This window comes from Brassica napus, chromosome C6 (genome assembly GCF_020379485.1).
Source record: "Brassica napus cultivar Da-Ae chromosome C6, Da-Ae, whole genome shotgun sequence".
NCBI lineage: Eukaryota > Viridiplantae > Streptophyta > Magnoliopsida > Brassicales > Brassicaceae > Brassica > Brassica napus.
The window spans coordinates 33,898,606-33,915,506 of record NC_063449.1 but is presented as its reverse complement, the minus strand read 5'-3'; the positions used below and the strand labels follow the sequence as shown (position 1 = coordinate 33,915,506).

Genomic DNA, 16,901 nt, shown 5'->3' with positions numbered 1-16,901 from the left:
AGAGACTTCGTCAACTCTCTGAATGTTGTTCCATTCAGTCTCCGGGTGTGTTTTTGTTCCTCTCTAGAAAATTAAACATGTATATATTACCTTTATAAGACATTATAAAATAAAACCTTATTTACAAAGTTTTAATAAGTACGTCACAACCAATAATAGATCAATAAGAGCCAATATTGCCAAAAGTAACGATATTATTGTAGAACTCCATAAAGTCTAATTTCTAAAACAATTTATAGAACTTTATAATTATGAATGTTAAGGTAAGAGTTTTGAAAAGTACCTCAAATACATTACTACTTCCAGCAATAGGCAAATCATGAGTACTGGAAATTTTATCTTGTGTCTGCATCATGTTTGACATAATCAATCATGATTTTTGTGTTCCTCTTTGAAACATTAAAACATAAAGCTAGTAATGAATCTTGTACCTTGTATTTTATAAGGTTCTTATAAACTTTAAAGGTGTCATAAGGTGTCATAAACAGAAATTTCTACTACCAGCAATAGGCAAATCATTAGTAATTAACACTTCATCCTGTGTCTGAACCATATTTGACACAATCATTGGTGATATTTGTGTTTCCCTCTGAAACATAAAAAGATAAAGCTAAATATAGAATCATTTATAATGTTTTTATAAGGCCTTATAAATATAAGAGTTGTAATAAATACCTCAAGCGAATTACTATTTTTAGCAATAGTCAAATCATGATTAATTAAAACTTCACCCCGTGACTAGATCATATTTGACACAATCATTGGTGATAATTGAGTTCTTCTCTGAAACATTAAAAAAAAAACATAAAAGCTAATAGTTAAAATATATGTGGTAATGATCCTCCAAAATGCACAATTATTATTATAAGGTCTTATAAATGTAAAAGTTTGTAATAGATACTGCTATGGCATACTTCCTCAAGCAATGAGCAAATCATTAGTACTACATACTACCTTATAAAATAACTGATAACTCTAATAAACAAACAAGTTAACAAAAGAGTTTCATGCAGTTACCTTAATGGTTACACATAGATGAAAGTCTCCATTCTCTTTAAGTTTGTTCAGAGAAGATGTTACTTGACGATCATTCCTAATAAATGCTGGAGGAAGCTCTTTTGTACCAAAGTTTAATTTTGAAGGTGAGGCATAGCTAAGATTTACACTGTTTCTGTTGCCATCAATTCCAAAATCTTCTAAAACAGCCACAATCAAATCATTGTAGCTGATATCTTCATGAATCATACTAAGAGAGGATCCTCGTTGATCATCCACTATGAAATCCCAGTGAATTCCATTTATTAGTTTCCATTCTCCACATATTGAACATATTTCGATCATCATAACCTGATTATAAGAACATGAGGATTAAAGAAGGAATGATCAACAAGATATATCAAAAAGAAAAATACATAACACTATGTTCCTCATAATAAAAATTTATAAGGGTTTTATAAATCTGAGATTTGAAAACTTCATGAGAAAAACTTCGTCTCCTTTCCAGAAACCGATCGATTTTGAGAAACCAAGCAAAAATTACAGAAAAGAGACGAAAATCACTATCTATTATCCTCTGACCTTTGTTACGCGTTCGTGAAGAGAGATTGTTCTATTCGTTTAAGCTTGTAGTCTTCGCTAAATCTCGTCGGACGTCAACGTCGTCGGAATAATCAAATCTCGTCAGGAAAATCGCCGGAGTCGTCGAATCTCTCGCCGGAATCGTCGAATCTCTCGCCGGAATCGTCGAATCTCTCGTCGGAATCGTTGAATCTCTCGCCGAAATCGTCGAAGCCGGAATCGTCTAATTTCTCTCGCTGGATTCGTCGATCGATTTGGAGAATTTGAAAATTCTTGTTGGAAAAGACATAGGTTTATGTTTGATTAGATAATGGTATAATGGTACATTACCCATTAAAATTTTAATGGTAAAGTTGAAAAGTGTAAAGTTGAAAAGTGGTATTAGAAAAGTGGTATTAGTGGCAATTCTCCATGTTCATCTCATGCAAAAAGCGGATCTTAATCTAGTGTTTCTCACCAACCAGAATAACTCGAAAGAGGCCATTTAGTATGTTCTGATCAGACATTAATTTGAATCACTGTAGCAATACATACAAGTTTATGTATACACATGTCTAGGTATGTTGTGTGTACATACATGATATTCAGCAGATCTGTATATATTCTTGTGTGTCAGTGTGAGTATTGTATAATACAACACTAGTACTTAAAATAAGAAGAGCTTTTATTTTGATGAGCATCATGTGATGTCTCCAACACAAAAGGCTTGTTTCCACAATCAACGGTAGATATCAAAAGAAAGTGATAAAATTTCCACAATCTCCTCTACTTTAATATCTATATCTTCTTCCACGATAAACCCTGATCTTTAAAGAAAGATCACATATGCTTGTTATATATATCGGACAAAGATTTGCTTGAAGAAACAGAGCAGAAACAGAACACGTCTTCGGTTTTTTAAGATGGCGAGAAGACAACTCTTAAAACTTCGAACATTCTTGGTTTTAGCTGTTCTGTCTCTTGTGATCGTATTGAAGCCTGTCCTAGTTACTCCAAGTCTGTAATATTTCTCTTTTAGTCTCTCTAACCTCCTCAAGTTTCTTTCTTGCTTTAACTTCTTGCTTATTACAGAAACTGAGACACAGATCGGCTATGGAACCAAAGGACAAGAATTGAATGAGACTACCCACCTGGTAAGAAACCACTCCACACATATACACGAACGCATACAAAGACCGTATCTCTTCTGTGTTTTGACTCTTGTTCTTGATTTTTTGTTTGTTTGTCTGAATGGTTTCATTAGAGACGAATTGAGATCGATCCCAAGAGAAGAACAAGGACACGGAGGTTGATGGATGTTGAGGAGATTAACGATTATCCAGGGTCAGGTGCTAATAACCGTCACACTCCAAGATCACATTGCCCTGACTGCTAATTTATTATAATGTAGAGCACCTACAAAAATTGTACTAATAATCACAATTTTATATGCTACGTATCAAAGATTTAACATTATGGAATCCTAATCTAAAAGGCTATGCGAAGATATCAAATATTCTTTTAAGACTCCAACTTTATGAACCCATGTCTAGAAAGGTCACTTTTCGGTTTATGTAATTAAACAATTTGGCAATTAACTTTTAGCTAACGTTATGTCATCCACTGAGCTACTGTTGTTTTAGTTTTATTTGGTGGAGATTGGAGTGGAGGACACAACAACCACCTCAACGCATGATGATATCTTTACTATTATAAGACACACAACAGAATATGAAGATATTACAGAAACAGAACATTATTTTACCCAACAAAAATGGTAATTAAAAATTTAGGACAAACGAGATTCTCCACAACATGATCAACAAAATATACATAAACCGAAAATCATTATATATAATTAAGACATCAATCAGTTAGTTATCGTCGGGAGAAGGAGCAAGATCCGGGGCGGGAGAAGGAGAGTCGGAAGGACCGTCGTCAGCACGCATGAAATCAAACCTTTTGATGAGAATATTAGCAACGAGCTCGTTCGCCTTATCGGTGGGATGATACTCATCCCAAAACACATACTTGCTTCTGTCTTTACACAACGTCGACGCCGGAATACATGTCAGCGCCGGCCGGATTCTGTAGAACGAGCAACACGGCGAATCCGAGTTATCGAATCCTGTGTATACATTGCATACACACAAAACGTATAAATAAGTTAATTAACCCGATCATTGTAGAAATGAACTAAGAGAAAAGGTAATATATATGCAATTAAGTTATCACAACTAGTACTACATTTACTTCTATTAACCAGATTGATTTTTTTATTTTTTTTTTGCATTTTATGATCATAATATATAATCTTTCAAATTATTTTGGTACAACCGTAGAAACTAAATTGTGTGTGTGAATACTGAGATATTTTAAATAAATAACGGTCATGACTTGTATATTGTTTTTCACATCTCAATTGGGTCCCTTAAGCATTCATTACATTTACCAAGTATTCATATTTAGATTAATTAATTATTTAAATTAACGTTATAAATAGTGGTCATGAATTTTATATTTTATTTTGGTTATATATATACATACCGTATTTTTGTGGGTTAGTGATGACGTCGTTGACAAGGTCATAGGCTTCACCAAACTTGTAACTTGCATTTGGGAGCTTGGTTTCGAGATCTTGGAGCATTGTGGCTGCAGCTTTGTTGAATCTCTTAGCAAGATTACTAGCCTTGTTTTGACATTGACCATCGAAGCTTAAAGCTCTTTGAAGTGGGATACAACCCATTGGTCCTAACCCAAACACCATTAGCTTCCTCGCTCCCAAACTATGCAACACCTAAAACACCATATCACAAAGAATATGTATCGGTCGATTTATAAAAATAAAAGTATGTAATAAAGTCTTTGTTTAAATACTAACCCTGAGTTGAGAATCAAGTGTTTCCATCAAGTAGTCGACGAATGTTTGATCATTGTACTTCCAAGAATCGCCATAGACAGGCATCAAGTAGTTGTTAATAAAGTCATTGCTGCCTAAAGCGACGACGTATCGAGCTTGTTGGAAGAATTTGTCTGCTTCTTTTTTCCCTATCTTTGCCACAATTACATCTTGTGTCCCTTGGAATAATTCTATTTGCTTCCATAGAGAAAATCTTTGGATCTTCACAATGAAAGCAACAACACAATAAAAAATCATTTCTTTGAAACTTATTCATTTATTTATGCAAATAAAAATAATAATGAGACTTACGAAATAGCCACCAGTTTCATTCAAGATTCCACCACCTCCTGAAGCATAGTTCACTCCATTTTCAAGTATAACATCTTCATTCATTGATGGATCCAAAAAGGCTACTGGTCTTGGTAACCCAATTTTATCACCTGAAAATTCAAATAAAACCGCTATATAAGAAAGTAATGCACATGATATACCACGTTCGTTATATAACATGCACACATGACTTACCTATAATGTCTGAAACAGTTCGGCCATTAGTGAACCTTCCATTAGGCAAACCATTGCCAAAATCTATACCGTAAAAGGGCAGATTCGCCTGCGCTAAGCTCCTCGGTAGGTTCCTATTGTTGCCTACATCAGACAACGAGTCCCCAAATATAAACTGGACGATCTTGCAATCGTAGCCGTCAGAAGCATTGAGTCCAAGAACGATGAGCAACACGAATATAGCGCAGAAGTACTTCATGTCGCACAACAAAATCAAAATGTGTGTTGATTGAGAACGATTTGTTTGGTGGTTTATAAAAGGGGGTTTGGAGGTGAAATATAAGACAAGTAAGAAAAGTGAAGGTAGATTTTGAGTTGATGAACCAACTGATTTTGTATATTATTTTTTGTTTTATGTTTTATTCAAACCTACTTTCAACTACTCTTTCCTCGTGTTGGTCTCATAAGTTGTAACCGTTTCTTGTCCGTAAATTCGTAATTTTGTTTCTCTTGGGAACTGTTTTGTTTTCGTGGGGGTAAATAACTTCAAAGCTTTTGTGACAACATAATAATTTCAAAGTCTAGTTTGTGAACTCCATAGAGAAAAGCTATTCCGAGTATTTTCTAGAATTTCAATGTTTGGTTCGTCTGTAATTTCTTCTTTTAAGCTACTACTAGATCTTGATCCGCGCTTAGCAAGCGCGGATTATTTTATGACGAAAAATTTCACTAATAAGTTAACAAATATTTTATTAATTTGTAAGAATTTTGTGTATTTATAGTATTTTTGCATTTAAATCAATGCTTTTGAATTCGACCCAAAACTCGCGGTTTAACTGGTTAATCCGGTGATCCGACAATTCGATTTAGATTTGTAAAAATATTCATATTTAAAAAATCACTAAAACCCGAGACTAATCAATTGAAATGATGGATGACCAATATATAATCCAACTTGATTTAAATTGTTATAGTTTCATAATTTGTCACCTTTTAATCCAAATTTTAAAGTTCCTTATTTTGTAATTTTATGAAATTATGATTTCTACAAAATTTTGATAGAGAAAAATGATAGAGATAAAGTAATTAACAACTATAAATATGTCTTGATCATATTGCTCCTTTTACATAGCTTAATTAATTTTATAATGATTGTTTTGTGTAATTTATCTTGGTAATAATTTATATTATAATCGGTTTAAATTGCTGTTAACAATTAGTGTTAAGCATTTTTATTTAGATAACATATATTTTGAACATTTTTCATATTTTTTTTTGTTATTATATTTATTGTACATTGTATAATGTTTATATATATATATATATATATATATATATATATATATATATATATATATGTATATATATATATATAAATGTAATGGCTATTATTGAATTGTTATGTTACTTAAATCAATGATATAACCATTATTTAGTAATTATAAATAATTTATATTATAATCGGTTTTGTGTAATTTATCTTGTTAATAATTTATCTTGTTAATAATTTATTTTTTAATCGGTTTAAATTGCTGTTAACAATTAGTGTTAAGCATTTTTATTTAGATAACATATATTTTGAACATTTTTCATAATTTTTTTTTGTTATTATATTTATTGTACAATGTATAATGTTTATATATATATATATATATATATATATATATATAAATGTAATGGCTATTATTGAATTGTTATGTTACTTAAATCAATCATATAACCATTATTTAGTAATTAGAAATAATTTATATTATAATCGGTTTTGTGTAATTTATCTTGTTAATAATTTATCTTGTTAATAATTTATATTTTAATCGGTTTAAATTGCTGTTAACAATTAGTGTTAAGCATTTTTATTTAGATAACATATATTTTGAACATTTTCATAATTTTTTTTTGTTATTATATTTATTGTACAATGTATAATGTTTATATATATATATATACACACATAAATGTAATGGCTATTATTGAATTGTTATGTTACTTAAATCAATGATATAACCATTATTTAGTAATTATAAATAAAATAATATGTTAATTTAATTAATTTATTATTGATTGAAATGTTTTTGTAGTATTTAAACCTTTAAAAATAAGTTCTATTTATTTTTCGTTGTTTTATAAATTATTTGAATTTTTTTAATTATTTAATCTATCTAAATTATTTGAAAGAAAATTGTTTGAAATATTAAAAATATGAATTCTAATATTTTATATTGTTTGGACATAATATTAATTATAATGTTGTTTGGAAACATGGATAGTAGTATAAAGAAATGAGTATATTGTTTGGAAACATTAATAGTAGTATAAAGAAAGTATTATTAGTGATTTAATGTACGTTTAACTATAAAGTAAGAAGATGCATTTAATTTAAAAACTTACAAAATAAAGTTGAGGTCCACCACAATTTTTCCGTTTTAATAATATAGATTAAATCATGGATCTAATCAAGCCCAATGGACCGAAGATAATACTCTGGCTCAAAGATATTAAGGTTAACCGTTGGACAACTAGAGAAATGTTGGTAAGTTTAGGCTGTTTCCAACCAAAACAGAGTAAACACAAAGGAACTCTCAGTCATACTCTAAAATCAAATGAAAACGAAATAAAGAGTCAATTTTTTGTTTGTTTTGAAATAACCAAATGTCATTAGCTCAATTACACAAGTAAAATCTTAAGACAAAACTTAAAAAAATAAAGAAGACAAAACTAACATTATTATGTTATGGTTTCAGCCTTTTAGGCATTGAAGATTACAAATTTACTCTGACTCTCTGAGAACCTCCTAATAATTTAAATGAACTGAAATATCTTTTGGACCTTTGATATATCAATGCAATCACTTTGAGTAAAAAGTAGTACTAATACAATACACATATGTATATGTTCATAACTTCATATATAAGGATGAAACTTTATTATAAATCATGGGAATCTTTTTATTTATGTTTTCCGAATTGATTATAAGCTATTAGTGAGCTACAAAAAAAAAGCTATAGCCCACCAAAAAACGATCCAAAACAAGCAAATACATAGTGTGTCTGACACGGATTATATATAATGTGGTTGAAGATTTTTTATTCAGTGCGTCTGAGAAACCGTTTTAAAGACAGAAGAAGAGTTGGTAGCAAAACCTTTGCTTCTACTCTTTCTATGTCTTGGATTCGGTACTTTCTCAAGAAGAGACAAAACCTCAGGCATGGATGGTCTAACCTTAACCTCTCCGATACATTGTAAGGCCAAGAAAGACATCATGAAAGCTGCTTTCTGAGGGTATTGACCCACAAGCTTAGTGTCCATTATCCTAAAAACTTTTCGCTTGTCCCGCAAGTAAGGTTTCGCCCATTCCACTAGGTTTTCTTCTTCTCTAGCCCTGCTTTTGTCTATGGCTCTACGTCCTGAGAGTATCTCTAGCAAGACTACACCGAAACTGTAGACGTCGCATCTCGTAGTTAGATGACCTGACGGGGAACAGAACAGAAGCAAACCAAAGTGTTTTAGAAATTTTTGTGTTGTGTTTATTTGTACGTACATGGAATCAGTGAGTAAATAGAAACCTGTAGCTAGATACTCTGGAGCTGCGTAACCTTGTGTACCAATGACTTCAGTTGTCACGTGTGAACGGTCATCTTTTGGACCTTCTCTGGCCAATCCGAAGTCTGAGAGTTTGGCGTTGAATCCTGAATCGAGAAGGATATTTGATGCTTTGAAGTCTCTGTAAATGACTTGGTCCTTAGCATCATGCAAGAAACATAGTCCTCGAGCAGCACCAATCGCGATTTTCATACGTAGTGACCAAGAAAGCACATTGGAACCTCCTAGAAGGAGCATAACTCAGGCCATGAGTAATGAAAAGAAAAAAAAAACATAAGTTTTGGATTTAGAAAAGAGTTTCTTTACTTACTTTCAAACAAATGATTTTCCAAGCTTCCATTAGGCATATACTCATAGATAAGAAGACGGTTCTCGTCTTCCAAGGAGTAGCCAATCAATTTCACCAGATTTGGATGATGCAATCTCCCAAGATAATTCACTTCCCTCTTTTGGAGAAAACAATATAAAAGTAAAACATTTTCAATATATTAGCCAGATAAAATCCAGGGCCGGTCCTATACACACACCATATGATCTCCAAATTGTCGAATTTTTTTGAAGATTAGCCTAAAAATGTTTATAGCCTCCTTAAATTTCAGATCCGGCTCTAAGAAATCATAACAAAATATTGAAAATAAGCTTACCTGCCACTCCTTGTGGCCCTGAAACCCTTCAATTTTAAGCTTCTTAACAGCAACAGCGAGGTCGATTCGAGGTCCACCATTAATACAACCCTTGTAAACAAACCCGAACCCTCCTTCTCCAATGAGACTCTCTGGACAGAAGTTTCCTGTAGCATTCCTTAGCTCATCTAACGTAAAGGACTTCAAATGTTGGGGATGCATTACGTCTCCTTCTCTGCTCGGTGCATGTAGAGCGCTGCTAGCTTCACTCTTTCTTGTAATCAGAGGTTTTAAACTCCATGGATACGAAAGATTCGAGATTCTTTCAGAATCACTATCACCTTCTGAACCATGACAGTGCCACATTCTTACATCAAAATGGGAAATTATGAACAGAAAAGTTAACTACTTCAAGAACATGGTGTCATGGCAAATTAATTAGAGTATAGGCAAAAGAAACATTGGCATATGAGTTAATATACATAAACATAGAGTTCCCAAATTGGTAAAACCAAAATCTTATTTAAATTTGTACTAAATGTTATAGTTCTCAAAATCTCATCACTGATCCTGCATGGGGAATCGAGCTTTGTCTTCTTCTATCATCGTCGAATCCAAAAACTACACATAAACCTAATCCCCTAAATAACCTAAGAAATGCATTAACTCACAAGATTCAGAGAAACCCTAGAAGATTCCAGTATGAATATAGTTAATTGAAGAAGGAGATATATCAAAAGGTTGAGAAGAGCTTACGTGAAAAAGGTTTCAACTTCACTGAGGAGTCAACGTTTTCACTCTTATTATCATTCTTCTTTGAGCAAGATTCAAAGCAATTCCCCATGTTAATCCTATGGTCTAATTATATAAAACCCTTGGACAAATGTAAAACGCTATAGATCGATCTTTCGCACCGTCGTCTTCACCGACGTTCTTCCTCCGGCGAAAGGAAGAACGTGGAGATTAGAGTTGGTGGGATCGAAATGTGTTTGGATTCCAAATTGATACAGAGTGCTTGAAATATTTTGGGCTGGGAGATTAGAGAAGCAAAGAAAATTGGGAAAATTTAATTAAAATTGGATAAACTATAATTAGAGAGAATGCATAGGGAGTTTCCGTGTATTAACTTCCTGTCAGAGTAACCTATTAATTACCAGTTGACTAATCCTTTGTCACGTGCAACTCCCGTGCCCTGACTCTTCCCATGGATTTTCAATATTTTGTTGTTTTGAGTTTACCAAATTATCAACTTCCCTTTAGTTAAAGAACTAAATTATTTATATTGTGATGTAAATCATACATGTGTAACCTATTGCTTTTTTTGGCTCAAACATATTTCTTAAAATTGAAAAAGGCCTCGGGCCCAAAGTTTACCCTACTAATGGGCTTAATGCAGAAACATCCATTAGGACTCGTTTAGCCAAAATATCGACCTCAACATTTTTATCACGATGGTAGCGACGAACGCAGAGGCGATCCGTTGGATGTCATGGAAGATTCCGTAGATTTCTTTAGTTTGCATGTCGTTGTTGATTGCTCGGCTGAGCATTAGATTGTCAGAAAATATGTGTAACCTTTTTCTTCATTTCGTTATATTTTTTGTTATCTTGTAATATATGATAAACGAGTATAGCTATAAATAAAATTAGATAGGCCACGGGCCCACAGTTTAACGTCCATTACTATTTTGTATTCATTCCGTTTCATTAAGCTAGATGTTTTAGAAAAAAAATTTGTTTCACAAAAATAGTCTTTTGTATTTTCTATGAAAAAAAAATATGATGTTCAAGAAAATAAATTGACTTTATTGAATTACTATTGGTTAAAAATTATTGTAAAATTAAAAATTACAAAAAATGATAAATTTATTATAGTGATTTAATGTGTTTCTTTAATATGTGTGAAAACACTAAAAATCTATCTTTGTAAAACAGAGAGAGTAATATGTTATGGAAGATTTTCATGTTTGAAGAGAAATATAATCCAAAATTTTATTATATAAGCTATTTAATTATGGGGCAATATAATTATTGGCTAACTCTTTGACCAAGATAATTTGGACACCAAATACTAAATTAATACAAAATTTTTTTTTATCAAAATTTGTAATTTTCAATCTGTATTAATAGTGTAGTTTAGTCTCGTAACATAAGAAAGAACAACTTTAAAAAGGGATTAGCAAAAAGACCATAAATACAGGATAGTTCTGCAAAAAATACATTCTCTTCGTGCTCATTCAAAAATACAACTAGTTTAAATACAATTTTCAAAATTAAATAAGTATCGTTTTTAATAATGTTGAAAATTTTCACTCTAAAAAATGAGCGTTAATTAAAAAAAAAAAAAGCGTTAATCACTTAAGTTTCAGTATATTACTATAAGGATGATTGATTGCGTTGTAGATACCTACTTTAGTTTTAGTTTTTATCTAATGTCTTTAAAAATAACAATCACAATTTAAATCAATTTCTAAAATTACAGTAAAAAAATAATAAAAATGGTTGTAAAACTTTTATTTTCTAAAATAATATTTTATAGGTTGTAGTAAAAATGTAAAAGCTACAGCAGATACATCTGCAACAAAAATTACACAGCCAATTTTTTATAAATCACGCCCTACGTTGAAGTAGCACTGTAGCAGTCTCTTTTATTAGATTCAGTTTGCCTTGGTGTTAATATTGTCTTTGAAAAGCAGTGCACCAAAATGGCATTTCATGAAACCTCTAACTAAAAAATGCTTATGGGCTACCGTCAAGGACTAATGGGAAAGTGGGTAATAATATACTAGGATTTTTACAACTCGAGAAAAACAATATGAAAGCCACTTACAAGGAAAGAAAAACAATATGAAAGATGAAGTAGGTGTTCTTTCATATGCATGTAATTTTTTTGTTAAATCCTCTCATTTGTAATGTAATTTATTAATATTCAAAAATATCTTGTAAAAAAAAGGATACATATTCGGTGGGAAGGAAATAAGACTACAAAAGTAAAATATATATAACAAGATTGGCAAAAATGAATTAATTAGGTCATGTCATAAAATTTGCAGCTTTTTTTCCTTTTTTTGAGTGCATAGCCTCAAATTCACCCCATACTTTGTTGTCCATAAACATATAATCTTCCAATCCTTCAAGATGCTAATACGCGGATATGACATTGTTTTATCGATGCCTCGATCGGTCCCAAACTAATTAATTACTTTATTAATTAATTACCCCATAAACTCATAATGGTACTATTCTGTCCCCAAAGGTTATGGCATTCGACAATATATGTCGTCAACACCAAAAACTAGCTAGTGGACTAGATTCAATATGTTCTTTAAAAAAATTGGAAATGAATCAAAGTCATTTAGTCGGTATTATGTATCTTAAATTTCTGAATATTTCTTGGTTTTGAAATAAGAATTCGTTAATATTTTCGAAGAATTGTAAGGCTTCCACTCTATTTTTGAACAATTGTAAGGCTTCCTCTTATCGCAGTATAATATAACATGAAATTGTTAGAGTAGTATGTTTATGTTACAAATTCGTCGTTTTATGTAAGATCTGTTGTTAGGACTTGCTTTAAATGACTAAAAGATAACTAAAGGTAGGAATGAAGCCAAGTCTATGGGTGAACAAAACCCTAACAGAATTCGAGAAAGAGACAAACAAATTAACCGAAAATGGGGCAAAGGTTGTATATAGGAAACAAGCGAATATTTATGACCGACACAGAAGTGACTAACTCATAACATCAAAATCTATAAGGTCATATCATCTATAGAAAAACAAATCCACATACTATTATTATTATTATTATTATTATTAGTAGAAAAGAAGAAGAAGAAGAAGATATGAATTATAGGGTAAGTAAGCTTCTGATTAAAGCAGCTTGAGCAGTGTCTGTATTTGCAAGTAACTCAGATAGCCTCTCACTTAGATCATCAACCTCTCTGTGCAGATTCCTTATGTAGTTGCACGTCTCTTGTAACACTCTCGCTGCTGAAACCTGTCAAGATATAATCTATATTTCATCATTTTCATGCCATATATACATATAACGTATATCAAGTAAAATTCTTATATTTAGCCTACCTTGTCGGAGCGACGACTGTCCCTGAGCTCAGGAAGAAGCTGCTGCAACTTGATAATGAGATCATTGATCTGTTCTTCTGAGATCCTTGAAGTTCCTGATACTTGCCTCGAACGTGATCTTCTTCCCGACATTTTCTTTTTTTTAGTTTGAATATAATTCGAAACTAGTAAGAGTAATAGGTACTGAAGCAAACTATACTTTATGGATGAAACAGGTTATGGACTTTAGGACCACGCACAAGTTATGCCGGGAAAAGGAGAGAAAAAGAGAGAGTAAGTCAGTAAAGATGAGAGTATGAAGGAAAAAAGTGAAGTGACGGTAGTATTTATGTAGGCTTTTAAAATATTTGTTAATGAAAAATATAAACAAGCAATGAAATTAGCCTTTTTTATTTTAATTTGAAATATATATGCGAATCTTGTTTTTCAAATATTGAATTATATCCGTCCTGACAACTTTTGTTTATTATATATCGATTTCAGAGAATCTCATAATTTTAATATGTGTATATATATATATATATATATATCTAAGTTTGACATAATGATATATGTGAGCCTAGCCCAAAATTTCCTTAAATTGTAAACTTATTGAAATGTTTTCAGTTTGGAATTCGACACTTGCGTTACAGTTCGTATATATGTTAGATTTTCTAAAGGTATGTTTCAACTAACTAAACTAATTATACTTTAATGGACATAAAATTTTCCAAAGGCTTGTAAACGACAGTCAATACGTTGTATTTCCTAAAGTTATACTTAAGAGTTTTTATTAACTAAAATAATTAATCTTAATTCTCTAAACATAATAAAGGTTTGGCAACGCCATAAAATAATACTTTATTTTTATATACATGATGTTTAAAATTTTTTTATTGTTTCACAATATATAATGTTTGCACAAAATTATTTAACTTTAACTTTATTAAAAACAGTATAACCAGTTGTATTTATATTATTTATTTATACTTAGTTAAATTAATTTTAAATTATACTTCAATGTTATATTTTGATAACTGTAGTGTTTCAAATATTTATGCATTATGATAAAACATTATCTAATATAAAATAGATGGAGTATTAGTTAGTGAAATATGTATTTGGTAATCTCCTTTACAAGAGCAGACAGACCCCGTCTATGATAAATATGTTGTTATATCTACGGTAAAAATGTTAAACTAAAAGAAGATAAATTTTTTTTCTGGGATAGTTTTTTTTTAGTTTTTGTCACAAAATATATTTCAATGAGAAAAATAACCAAAAAAATTTTATTAAAAGGCAAAAATATATTTTAATTTTAGGGTTAACTAATCTAGACTTAGAGTTTATAGTTAAGGGGTGAGTTTTGGGGATAGAGTTTCAAATTTTTTAAAAATAAAAAATTAAAATTAAAATTTTCAAAGTAAAAAAGACTATTTTGATCATTTTTTTAGGGCTATTTTTTTAACAAAAACTTAAAAAAAAAGATATCTGAGAGAATTGCCCAAAAAGATACGTAATTGAATTTTGTGCGCTTATCAAGAGAAAAAACTATATTTTCTTAACTATAATAAGCATATCCATTCCTCGATCTCTAAATCTACATTTTCGATATTTTGGGTTTCGTCCACCCGTGTATTTTTATTCAATTATTATATTTCCTCTGTTTCATTAAGATATATTTTTTAGAAAAAAAGTTTGTATACATTTTTGTGTTTTCTGTGAAAAAATTGTAAACTTCAAAAAATTAATTAATTTTATTGAATTATTATTGATTAAAAGTTGTTAAAATTTAAAAATTACAGAAAACAATACATTTATTATGGTAGTTTAATGTGCTTTTTTTAATATGTGTGAAAATATTAAAAAATCTATCTTTGAAAACAGCGGAAAGTATTGATTTCGCTTTTTATTAAAAAAATCAAAGGATTATTCTGGAAAATGACATTTTTCTCCACTTTAAATCGAAATGTTGACAGCAAAACCGTATTAATTGTCAACAAAACAAAAAAAACCGTATTAATTATTATTTTATTTTATTATTGACTCAGAAATGTATCTCTAAAACCTTTTTTCTACGTTACTGTCTTAATTAGTTTCGGGTTATTACTTAGTTAGTTTACATCAAAAATATAAAGTTAAAAATATTAATTCAAAAACATGACACAAAATATCTAACAAAGGAAACTTTAGTATTTCTTTTTAAGAATATTATAACATATAAAGTTATGTCATCTAGTCAAGACCTGATTTGAGAATTTTAAACTCTTACACATTTATTATAAAATTTTATAACTTCTTTTAAATAATTTGAACATCTGTTTTTATGTTAAAAGCATACAAAAGTTTTAGAAATCAATACTAATGTTTCATTGATCTTGGTCTAAAAATCCGGCCGTGCATGTAGTTTAGTGGCATCACAAGCTTTGGAAATTACTTTAGACTTTGATCATGATTTTTAAGTTATATTTAAGAAAATATGGAGATCCTTTGAAACACTATAATACTCACTAGTCACTAGCCATGGTTTTCTTTTGACGTCTACGTAGACACAGATGCAACTGTGTAAGCAAGACTCTAAGGAAAGGGGCAAAGTGTGAGTTGTTTGACTGGTCAAAGCGTTTACACACTCAAACGCACGCACACGCCCATGTTCTTTGATTAACAACACACACGTTGCATTTCGGGAGGTGCGTACACTTTCACCAACCGAGGTGAACACTTAAAAAGTTTAAATTCATAAAGATTTTTTTTTCTTTTTGGTTTAACCTCGAAGCTATCCCAAAAGACTCATACTAATCGGATATGGTACGGTTCACAGATAGACTTTCTCACTCTAAATACTTGAATAAAAACTAAAACATGGATACATAATTACGTAGCCACAGAGTAAAATGTAATGTAATGTATTCGAATCTGGATTGCTTAGCATTCCAGAATCCGTCTAAAGACCACGCACGACCTTGTAGTTAATTTATATGAGTTCATTATTAATTTATTCATGTATGCACTAATCTGTTGCAGCACAAAAACTCGTATCAAATCCTTTTTTTTTATCACGATTCATATCAAATCACCAAAACACAGAAAATCGTGTAATTTTGCTTTTGTTATCAACTCCATGTACCTACAGTTTTCTCTTTGTATATTGATATTACGCTAGCGCAAAAAGTTTACGGACAAACTTTTTCTGCCAACTTTGTGTTTCTTACACGCTTCATGTCTACATGGCTACATGTATATGCTATTAACTTGATACATTCCTCCTAGTTCCGAACCTGAAGAATACAGTTTCTCCTTTTTACCATATACATTTTTTCAGTCCAACATAAGCGAAGAAATTAAGGAAATATGTTTTGAAAAGATAGAGTAGAAACAAGAAGAATCTATGAAAACTCGAAGTGTGAGCTGTGGGGAGCAAAACAACAAATCTCAGATTTTAATACATTGGAGAAATATATGGCAATATACTTTTGATTCATTAGATGCAAATTCCTTGTATCTTGAAGCGAGCCTTAGGTAAAAGTCTTTTAGAATAATTGTAAAATCTATTTTTAAAAAAACTTAATTGATACTGCTTTATGTACAAACTGAACTCCGTTATTAATCATTAGAACAGTAGAAAGCCGATAAGAAAATATGGTGAAAAGGTAA

At 30.8% G+C, this 16,901-nt stretch overlaps 4 protein-coding genes across 4 annotated transcripts; 1 reads left to right on the top strand and 3 right to left on the bottom strand.

The window, feature by feature from the left end:
• The first annotated feature begins 2,334 nt into the window (after positions 1-2,334).
• Positions 2,335-3,038, top strand: BNAC06G22970D. The gene is made up of 3 exons (XM_013827048.3): positions 2,335-2,574; positions 2,650-2,711; positions 2,822-3,038. The coding sequence occupies exons 1-3, from the start codon at positions 2,481-2,483 to the stop codon at positions 2,951-2,953; spliced, it is 288 nt and encodes a 95-aa protein (XP_013682502.1). The 5' UTR covers positions 2,335-2,480; the 3' UTR covers positions 2,954-3,038.
• Positions 3,039-3,227: 189 nt separating this feature from the next.
• On the bottom strand, positions 3,228-5,328 carry LOC106387227 (GDSL esterase/lipase At1g74460). The gene is made up of 5 exons (XM_013827046.3): positions 4,985-5,328; positions 4,769-4,899; positions 4,439-4,678; positions 4,105-4,354; positions 3,228-3,685 (listed from the first exon to the last, which is right to left on the bottom strand). Exons 1-5 carry the CDS (start codon positions 5,220-5,222, stop codon positions 3,432-3,434), a joined length of 1,113 nt encoding a protein of 370 aa, XP_013682500.2. The 5' UTR covers positions 5,223-5,328; the 3' UTR covers positions 3,228-3,431.
• Positions 5,329-8,034: 2,706 nt separating this feature from the next.
• LOC106385364 (probable serine/threonine-protein kinase PBL3) lies at positions 8,035-11,442 on the bottom strand. Its single transcript, XM_022701083.2, has 5 exons — positions 9,943-11,442; positions 9,208-9,530; positions 8,874-9,009; positions 8,527-8,787; positions 8,035-8,430 (listed from the first exon to the last, which is right to left on the bottom strand). Exons 1-5 carry the CDS (start codon positions 10,028-10,030, stop codon positions 8,051-8,053), a joined length of 1,188 nt encoding a protein of 395 aa, XP_022556804.2. The 5' UTR covers positions 10,031-11,442; the 3' UTR covers positions 8,035-8,050.
• A 1,402-nt stretch (positions 11,443-12,844) lies between these two features.
• On the bottom strand, positions 12,845-13,617 carry LOC106386447 (transcription factor PRE3). Its single transcript, XM_013826300.3, has 2 exons — positions 13,269-13,617; positions 12,845-13,182 (listed from the first exon to the last, which is right to left on the bottom strand). The coding sequence occupies exons 1-2, from the start codon at positions 13,398-13,400 to the stop codon at positions 13,033-13,035; spliced, it is 282 nt and encodes a 93-aa protein (XP_013681754.1). The 5' UTR covers positions 13,401-13,617; the 3' UTR covers positions 12,845-13,032.
• Between the last annotated feature and the right edge of the window lie 3,284 nt (positions 13,618-16,901).

Coding starts and splice junctions, on each gene's coding strand:
- BNAC06G22970D (XM_013827048.3), top strand. CDS start 2,481: ATGGCGAGAAGACAACTCTTAAAACTTCGAACATTCTTGGTTTTAGCT. Junction 2,575..2,649: donor GCCTGTCCTAGTTACTCCAA/GTCTGTAATATT, acceptor TGCTTATTACAG/AAACTGAGACACAGATCGGC. Junction 2,712..2,821: donor TGAATGAGACTACCCACCTG/GTAAGAAACCAC, acceptor TGGTTTCATTAG/AGACGAATTGAGATCGATCC.
- LOC106387227 (XM_013827046.3), bottom strand. CDS start 5,222: ATGAAGTACTTCTGCGCTATATTCGTGTTGCTCATCGTTCTTGGACTC. Junction 4,900..4,984: donor AACTGTTTCAGACATTATAG/GTAAGTCATGTG, acceptor TTGAATTTTCAG/GTGATAAAATTGGGTTACCA. Junction 3,686..4,104: donor CACTAACCCACAAAAATACG/GTATGTATATAT, acceptor ATGTATACACAG/GATTCGATAACTCGGATTCG.
- LOC106385364 (XM_022701083.2), bottom strand. CDS start 10,030: ATGGGGAATTGCTTTGAATCTTGCTCAAAGAAGAATGATAATAAGAGT. Junction 8,788..8,873: donor GGAAAATCATTTGTTTGAAA/GTAAGTAAAGAA, acceptor TGCTCCTTCTAG/GAGGTTCCAATGTGCTTTCT. Junction 8,431..8,526: donor TCCAGAGTATCTAGCTACAG/GTTTCTATTTAC, acceptor GTTCCCCGTCAG/GTCATCTAACTACGAGATGC.
- LOC106386447 (XM_013826300.3), bottom strand. CDS start 13,400: ATGTCGGGAAGAAGATCACGTTCGAGGCAAGTATCAGGAACTTCAAGG. Junction 13,183..13,268: donor ACAGTCGTCGCTCCGACAAG/GTAGGCTAAATA, acceptor ATATCTTGACAG/GTTTCAGCAGCGAGAGTGTT.